This window comes from Lygodium microphyllum, chromosome 17, assembly GCF_053477565.2.
Source record: "Lygodium microphyllum isolate KBCC chromosome 17, Lygodium_microphyllum_v1.1.10, whole genome shotgun sequence".
NCBI classification, from domain to species: domain Eukaryota; kingdom Viridiplantae; phylum Streptophyta; class Polypodiopsida; order Schizaeales; family Lygodiaceae; genus Lygodium; species Lygodium microphyllum.
This window is the reverse complement of record NC_141151.1, coordinates 73708627-73717376: the sequence shown is the minus strand read 5'-3', so window position 1 is coordinate 73717376 and position 8750 is coordinate 73708627. Positions and strand designations below refer to the sequence as shown.

Genomic DNA, 8750 nt, shown 5'->3' with positions numbered 1-8750 from the left:
TTTCCATTTCTACTCAACTTGTGATAGTCAACCCTCTCATAGCAAGGTGCATCAACTTGTTCCAAATCCCGTAACAAATGAAGCACAAGTACATAAATGTGTCTCCATGCAAGCTCTATCAACCATCTCAAAATTTGTAGGTAAATGGTACCTTTGAAAGGAATGACTCTTCAAAGGTACATGTTAGTTTGGACAATGGCATGAACTTACAGCCTCGTCTCACTCAATACTTTGAAAACACTAGTAAATTTACATTAATAGTCTCTTCAAGAATGGTACAAAAAAGTAGGAGGGGGAATAGAGCCTTATAAACCTTAGTAAAATGGTAAGAAAATCATTGCTTGCCATTTAAAAATGCCAAGCATACTTTTTGTTGATAACCTTCAACAAATCAAAGTTTTGAGGCTAAAAGTTGATGTATGTAGTGTTCATAAGGAACTTTTTTCCCATCCAATGGAAAAATGGATGAGGCTGAAATGTGACCCGTCTAATGACAAATGAATATGTCTTTAGCCGGTTTTATAGCTAAAATGTCCAAAACATAGCTAGTTTTCATCTAGACAAAATTGGAATTTCAATTGGTTGTTTAGAAATCTAGCGGAGAAAAAACACATTAAAGGACGATTTTCTTTGAACACTAGATCATATCTTAGTGAACCGATCTTCCCTCCAAAAATGTCACCTGTTTTTCATGTAATCCTATTGATGCCGGGTGGAACGCGGCTCCAGTAGCTAAGTCAATGACTAGCGTGTGGACTGACTCTTAACTTTTCCACGCTTTGGGACCAGGTGTAAAGGGAAGATCTGCATATAGCGAATCTGAAAAAAAAGCAATATTACGAATATATATACATATATATAATTCACATATATACATATATAGTGTTATATATATATCTTCACATCAGTACAAGAAGATTGACACAAAAGAGATTAGCACAGTCACAGTCTTCACTCAGTCTGAAGAGACAGACGGAGACAGAAGAGCTAGCAAGAGACAGAGCTACCATGGCTACGGTGTGTCGCCAGCTCCGTCGCCAATCCAGAACCTTGGCGAGGGTCCTCCTCTCCAGCCGCTCGTTCTGTTCTCCTGCTTCTTCCTCCTCCCCCCTGGGCGCCAATGATTGCTTGGTGGGGAATGGGCCTTCCAGCATGCGTGCAGCCGTGTTCTGGGAGCCCGGCCGCCCCATGACCATCGAAGATCTGCAGATCCCTCGACCCAAAGCTGGAGAGATCCTTATCAAGACCAAAGGTGTGCCATCTGCGTTTATTAATGGATCGGTATTTGATCTTTAATTCAAAAAAAAAAGCCAGATGCCTCTGTTGCAATTGCTGGATTTCCAAGAGAATTGCACATCATAGCCTCAGATGCTTTTGATGAAGGCGACACGGTCTGTTGCAATTATTTGATTTCTTAGGTAAATAATTGCACAACATAGCCTCAGATGCTTGCAGTGTTCCCAATTATTTGCAAGCACTAATTCGTTTATAGACTTATCTAATCCCAGTGAGCAGAATTTCAGATTGAATCATAGAGCATCTGAGCATTGTAGTGAGCACGGATGCGTGGTGATCATCTTCTCAAGTGAAGTCTGGCATTCACAATCTTGCATCTGAGCTTGGCATTCAGATCTTGTATCTGAGCTTGTACCGCACAGAGCATATGAGTGTTGCAAGTTGCAATGAATCAAAGAGCATATGAGTGTCGTAGTAAGCATGGGTGCGTTGTGATCATCAAGTGAAATCTGGCATTCACGATCTTGCATGTGAGCTTGGTTCGCATGGAGACCGATTAGAAAGGTGTTGCAATGAATTAAACAACATCTGAGTGTTGTAGTAAGCATAGATGCATATTGTTTATCAAGTGAAATCTGGCATTCATGATCTTGCATCAGAACTTGGATTGCATAGAGAGAGTTTAATAAGGTGTTGCAATGCCTACGCACTGTTTGTGTATCCCCCCAATGCGTGTTGTTAGTTCAAGAGCCATGGCTTAGATTTGTCAGCTATGTTCTTCAAATTAATGCAGCATATGCTCAGAATATACAGGAAGAGTTGTGGGTTTACACCTAATGTGCTATGATGTTTTATGCAGCATGTGGAGTTTGTCACTCAGACTTGCATATAATAAAAAAGGATCAGCCTTTTCCTGTTCCAGCTGTCTTGGGACATGAGGTGACCGGGGAGGTTGTGGAACATGGGCCTCTTACAGATGCTGCCACAACAAAGAGGTAAGCAGAAAGTTTTTTCAATTTATAGGATTGTTTCTAAGTTCATTGGTTGTGTATGTCTTTGTCTTAATAGTCACAAGATTGTCATGAGATGTGTGCTGGACTACTAGATGCATTTTGCACCTTATTTCAAGTTGGAAGTGAGTCACCTTATAGGGAACATGCAAATCAAATCAGTTTTGGTTTTTGGAGTATGATCAGATGGTGGGTTCACTACTCTTAGATGACCATAAGAGCACCTGAAAAGAAATAAGGTAAACATTAGAACTGGCTGGTGGAAAGTTCCATGGCCTTGTTTCACAATCTCCTCCTCCCTGCTCACATGTCTATCCTCACATGTGAAAACAGGAGATAGTCCTTTGATTATTTCTGGAGATGAAGTTTGGACTAGCAGTCTTGGCAGCAGACTGTTGCCAAAGCTCTTCCAAGACTGCAGTTATTCGAGATGACTTTTGGAGCAGTTGGAGATAGCGGCAAAACCATAGCAGCTGTTGGGAAACAAAATGAAGCGATTTAGAGTGGAAAAGATAAAATGGTAACAGCACCTGAATGAGCAGGGACCAGTTAATCTTGGATGCACACCACATGCATGTGTCCAATTAACAAATTGTCGCCTTGTCATAATCAGGGTGTTTCAGTTTCTTCGACTGTTCTTTTAATTTTCTGGCTTTTTCTGTAGTAGTTCATGGCTTTCTATGGCCCAAGGTTAAAATAACTTCTTTTCTGGTAGCCTTATGATGTCAGAATAGAAAAGAAACACATATCTGAATCTAGTCTATACTTTCAATTCAGAATTTTTGTGGTAGTTGATGGAACAATTTCTTTCCCTTAGATTTGTATTTGATCTGTGAAATTGAGTTTGTGGGTGACAATCTCTCTGTGACTCTTTCAAGCTCATCTTAAGCCACAATTGTTTGTTCTTCACATGTCCTTGTTTTATGTTGCAAATATTTTAATTTTAAAGCATACAGTGTCGTATGGGTGCGTCAAGTAGCAATTTTGCATGAGCTTTAGCATTTTTGAGTTCAAATATACTGAATTGAGCATTTATATTTCAGCATTCTTGCTCAAGTATGTTCAAGCTGGAGCCTTAGCTTCAATTTGATGAAGGTTTCATTTCTTGCTCGCTCACACCTAAGCTTGAGCAATCACTTGGATGTAGAAAAGGGTTTGGGATTGTGGTCAAGTTCTTTGGGAGCTATGTCTGATACCGGGCCAATACCCCCTTGGATGTTAAACCTTTTGACAGAAAACAAGAGCTGATTCAGAAGTTAATGAGCACCCTCTTGGATATTGAAGCCTTTTAATAGAAAACAAGGCAGGCCATGTCCTAGTCATGGTTTTTTGCTTTGGCTCTGTTTTGCACGTATCATGCTCTCTCTGCATGTTGCGTTCTCTGTTGCACAAAATATTCCATACACTCTCCATTACATATTATATTTTTGTTCGCCAGGTTTTCCATCGGGTCTCATGTTGTTGGAGCTTTCATAATGCCTTGTGGGGGTTGCTTTTATTGTGTGAAGGTATGCAACGTGTGAAATAATAGCATTATCTTTGGCTTTTGTTTCAAATATGCCCAACTGAGTTATGTGACTTTATAGGGTCAAGAAGATCTATGTGAGACATTTTTTCATTACAGTCGCGGAAAAGGCACTCTGTATGATGGAGAAACGCGACTTTTTCTAAAGAATTCAGGTGCACTTTTTCAGTGTTGATCCCAAGTAGTCATTCTGACTCTTCCCAAGTGTGAAGGTAGCAAATCATATTGACATAGCCTTCTCACACTTCTTTGTTTATTTCACTGTCAGGAAAACCTATTCATATGTACAGTATGGGTGGCCTTGCTGAGTACTGTGTCATTCCTGCCACAGCACTTGCTGTTCTCCCTGAGTCTGTGCCATATAGTGAGTCAGCTATTCTTGGATGTGCTGTCTTCACAGCATATGGAGCAATGAGAAATGCAGCTGATATGCGAGCTGGAGAAACCGTGGCCATTATAGGAACTGGAGGTGTGGGATCAAGGTTAAGCTCTACTCTCAGTTACCCTCCCATTGCATTTTTTTCTTGTACGGGTTTGGAAAGACCGTTATTTCCGAGCGCAATGGTATTTTGCTGTGATCAGGATCTAGTGACTAAAAGTTGTTGTGGTCTGTGTGTTAGCTGTTTGCAAATAGCTCGTGCGTTTGGAGGAAGACAGATTATTGCAGTTGATATCGATGATAAGAAACTAGAAAAGGCAAAGTTGTTGGGTGCAACTCATATAGTTAATGGAGCAAAGGAAGATGTTCCTGAAAAGATAAAAGTAAGGAACGGTTTCTTCAAGTAATTGCAGATCCTTGGTTGCTAGATGGAGAAGATATTTGGGGTCATAAATTATTCTAACTTTATTGTGATTTCAGGAGATTACAGGTGGGAAGGGTGTGGATATTGCTGTTGAAGCTTTGGGCAACCCAAAAACTTTTGTTCAAACAACCTTAGCAATCAGAGATGGCGGCAGAGCAGTTATTGTTGGGTTAGCCCGGTTTGGAGCAACTGCAGAAGTTGATATGGTTCGCCTTGTCAGGAGACAGGTTTGTCTTCTCTATGTCTCTCTCTTTCTCTCTAATATTATTTTTTCATGTAACTGCCTGCTGTTTGCTTCTTTTTGATTTTGCGCACCTCCACCAGTCCACACGGTGCACACAATATGTGTTTATATGTGTGTATAACAGGTATTGTCTTCTGTATGCATGATTAAATCATGCAGGCATGCATGAAGGGCTTGACTCATCATTGTGTTGCATATTCTGTTTGCAGGTACGAATCATTGGATCCTATGGAGCAAGAGCAAGGCAAGACCTTCCAGCTATTGTTGGGCTTGCTGAGATGGGAATGCTTGACATAAAATCTACAGTCACAGAAACACACAAGCTGGAAGGTGCCAATGAATGCTATGCAGCACTTGATAGGGGTGAAATACTTGGGAGAGCTATAGTTGAAATGTGAGGTTTATGCCTATACTTCTCAGGGCGAAATGCTTACAACACACATTGTACCACTAGTTTTGATGAGAAGAGTTCTGTACATAGTGCTGCAAACAAGAAGAAATTGTAAGTATTTGGGAACAGGGCTACCAATCTAGGCCTTCCTCCTCCTATTGCAAATTAAAGAAAATTTTGGTGACCCAAGTAGATTCCTTTTTTATTTTGCAATAAATATGGGAAATTTATACCTTCATTCCCTTTTTTCGATCAGACCAATTCTCTACAATTGTGGTTATCAGGATTCAGAAGTAAAAGCTTATAGTACCCAAGCAAAATTCCTTTTTTTTTTTTGCAGTAGATACGGGAAATTTCTAACTTTACTCCCTCTTTTCCATCAGACCAATTCTCTACAAATTTTGTGGTTATCAGGATTCAGAAGCAAAACCTTGTCATAAAAAAATAAGTCCGTGGTCCATAAGGAAATTTGTTACCCTCTTAGCAACAAAATGAACTTCTATTGTACATGTTAAGCCACCAAATTTAGGGTTTTTAGTAACCCATATTTAAGTCTCTTTATGCCAGCCCCAATAGCACAATAATATTGAATTGTTATGAAATGCGTATTCCTCAATCATTAGTCTAGCTAGCTACCATCAGCACTCTCCATGCTCACTATTGTCTACACCCTTGCTTTGATGGATACCTCAAGTTCATGGTACTTCCTTGAGTGTTGCCTTAGTTGTCCACATAGGCTTGACTTAGTTGCATCTTTTTGATATCATCAAAGATTGCCTATTGTGTTTGGGGATTGCTTTGATATATGACACTTTGGGAGCGGTCATTGCTATTTTCAGCTCCTCTTCTAGCATACCTCATTCCCAAGTGTTATGAATTGTGTTGTGGTGAGACTCGCTCAAATTGTTGCACTCTAATCTAAACACACACAATAGATGTGAGGAGAAGCTCACTCAAGTACATAAAAACATAGATGAAGGCCAAAAATGTTTTCTTGCCAGTTTTTCTTATTTATTTCTCACATAATGCAATGTACACTAAGTGTAGATAAGATACAATATAAAGGAAAGTAACCTACTAAGTTAATTCATAATCGACTATAGTAATCAATTAGTATTATAATTGCACCAACTATAAGTAGATGTAACTAACCAAATATAATTAATGATTAGTTGGTAGCCTTGTGAGGGTCATAATGAGTACCGACGTGTTGAGTGTAGATGTGGATTTATCTAACTTGGTTCATTATTACTATTTGCACATGTTGAGTTTGCCATCTTAACACCCCTTCTCAAGCTCAATTGTACCTTTGCAACTTCAAGTAAACTTTGAAATCTTCGAATCTTTTTTGTACCCAATGTCTTCATGAAAATGTTAGCTACACGTTAACTTGTATACATATAGGGGATGCTTTAAATCCTCATAACTAGATGTGGTTGCTCATGTACTTCTTGCAAATCACTATGTTACAATGCATTTTTCATATTTATCTATTGTAAAGTCCAACCTTGGGTTGTGCCAAAGCAATCATACATGTGATAGTTGCTATCCCAGTAATTGGATTGAATGTCTTTTCATAGCTTATGCCATATGTTTGAGTATAGCCTTTCACAACCAACCTAGCCTTATACCTACTATTGAACAATTTGCATTATGCATAGTCTTGTAGATCCACTTATATCCAATAGCTTTCTAACCCTTAAATTTTGTTGGCCTCTAATGTAGCCATCATCCCTAAGGAGTATGACCAATAGTCTCATTAAAATAAGTGGGCCTCAACATCAACAACTACTTTCATATATAAGGATAATGGCTAGTTACGTAACTCTCAAAACCAAATCACTTAATAGGTGTCTCACCTTGTTAGACTTGCGTACCATTGCACTACTTAATGGAACATTTATATTACCATATGCTTTCTATACACTTGTGTTATGATTGAAGAAATACTAAGCTCATCATCCAAACTCTTTGACCCATTGGAATCTCTATCCAAGTGACTAGTAGATGTATCACTGTAATCCAAGTCTTTATTCTTTCCTTTTGAATTAATAGTTGTGGTGCAGTACAACTCTTGTCTATCTCTTAATAAGTATTTTAATTTGTACACTACTTGTCACTAAATTGATTGCTTGTTACATATTCTCTATTTAATAAATTTATGTCAATAAATTAATGACTCACTTTTCTTTAAGTGTTGATGATGATCTAGCATGGCCATGAGACCATTTAGAGACCAGTATTCCTAGTGCATCACTTAATGGGGTGATCAGAGCACTGTGACGGGGATATTTGGTACAAGCAGTACAAGTTATGAAGGGAAAAAAAAGTGTCTGCCAAGTGTAAGAGTGTACGAAGAACCAAGGAGTTACACATAAATGAAGGTGGATTAAGTTCTAAGAAAAGGAAGTGCATTAGCATTGTGTATATGTATTTATGTGTGCATCCGGGGACGCCTGAGAACATTTACTTGTGTGTAATGAGTATTGCATTCATTTGGGATCATCCTCTCCCTTACAAGTCAAGGTTTAAGGTCTTTTCTTTCATTAAGAAAGACGAGAGACATGATCCTCTGGAAGTGAGGAGAGAAGTGATTTTCTCTTTCTAAGGTCTAAAATGACACAAGCTTTTGTGTGGAAGTCAATCTTAAGGTCGAGGCCCAATGCAATTTAATGAACTTTCCTTAAGGTGGTTGTATGGACCACAAGTTAAGAGTATAGTTTAAGAAGCTGTTTTTAAAAAAAGACATGGTGAATCCATTTTTAAAATATATCGTGATAGAAAGGCGATCTCTAAAAATGGCCCGCAAGGATTATCGAAAACAAAGAGATCTACAACTTTTGTGTTGGACATTTTTTCATCCGAGCAATATCATATCAGAATATAGTGCCGAGAAAAAGAAACCCCGTTTGTATGGAAAAAATCCAAAATTAATATCTGAAACGGGATTTGGAAATTAATAATGAATGATTCGTGCATCGGAAGGGAGGACAGGAAAAAGAAAATCTGTTAGAGTTTCTCTCCAAGAAGAGAAGCTCTTGAAAGCCTATAAAAGAGGAGGCTCTCCTTGGGTGTGGGGGAAGGTGAAGGAAGTATTACTTTGCATGCATCCAAGAGGAAAAGAGAAGGTATAAGTGCTGCGGGAGCTTAGCTGAAATCAAGTGTTATGGAAGCTCTACTGAAATCTAAGTTCCAATAGGAGAAGAGAAGGTACAAGTGCTGCGGAATCACTACTGACACATATTGTGTAGGAGAGAAGGAGACTCAAGAAGGATCAAAAGGTGCCAACTTCCAAGTTGTGCAAGTGTTAGTCGATTGTATACCGTGCAAGGAACCGTGATCTTGTCTCCAAGATCTACAAGTAAGAACTGGTTTATGTGTAACGGAGGAGCTTGCTCCTTGCCAATAATATAACTCCACAATGGGGGGGACTGGCCCATCTTCCAGTCCTTCCCTAGTGTGTTGTCAATTTCTCTATCTCTCTCTCTCTCTCTCTCTCTCTACATCTTTCTTTTCTCTCATATGTTCTCTCTCAACGCCA

At 39.0% G+C, this 8750-nt stretch overlaps 1 protein-coding gene across 1 annotated transcript; it reads left to right on the top strand.

The window, feature by feature from the left end:
* The first annotated feature begins 911 nt into the window (after positions 1-911).
* On the top strand, positions 912-5447 carry LOC148022039 (GroES-like zinc-binding alcohol dehydrogenase family protein). Its single transcript, XM_087697637.1, has 8 exons — positions 912-1252; positions 2096-2231; positions 3685-3754; positions 3833-3926; positions 4040-4253; positions 4392-4533; positions 4631-4801; positions 5028-5447. The coding sequence occupies exons 1-8, from the start codon at positions 1009-1011 to the stop codon at positions 5214-5216; spliced, it is 1260 nt and encodes a 419-aa protein (XP_087553763.1). The 5' UTR covers positions 912-1008; the 3' UTR covers positions 5217-5447.
* Positions 5448-8750: the final 3303 nt, after the last annotated feature.

Coding starts and splice junctions, on each gene's coding strand:
- LOC148022039 (XM_087697637.1), top strand. CDS start 1,009: ATGGCTACGGTGTGTCGCCAGCTCCGTCGCCAATCCAGAACCTTGGCG. Junction 2,232..3,684: donor GATGCTGCCACAACAAAGAG/GTAAGCAGAAAG, acceptor TTTGTTCGCCAG/GTTTTCCATCGGGTCTCATG. Junction 3,927..4,039: donor ACTTTTTCTAAAGAATTCAG/GTGCACTTTTTC, acceptor TTTCACTGTCAG/GAAAACCTATTCATATGTAC.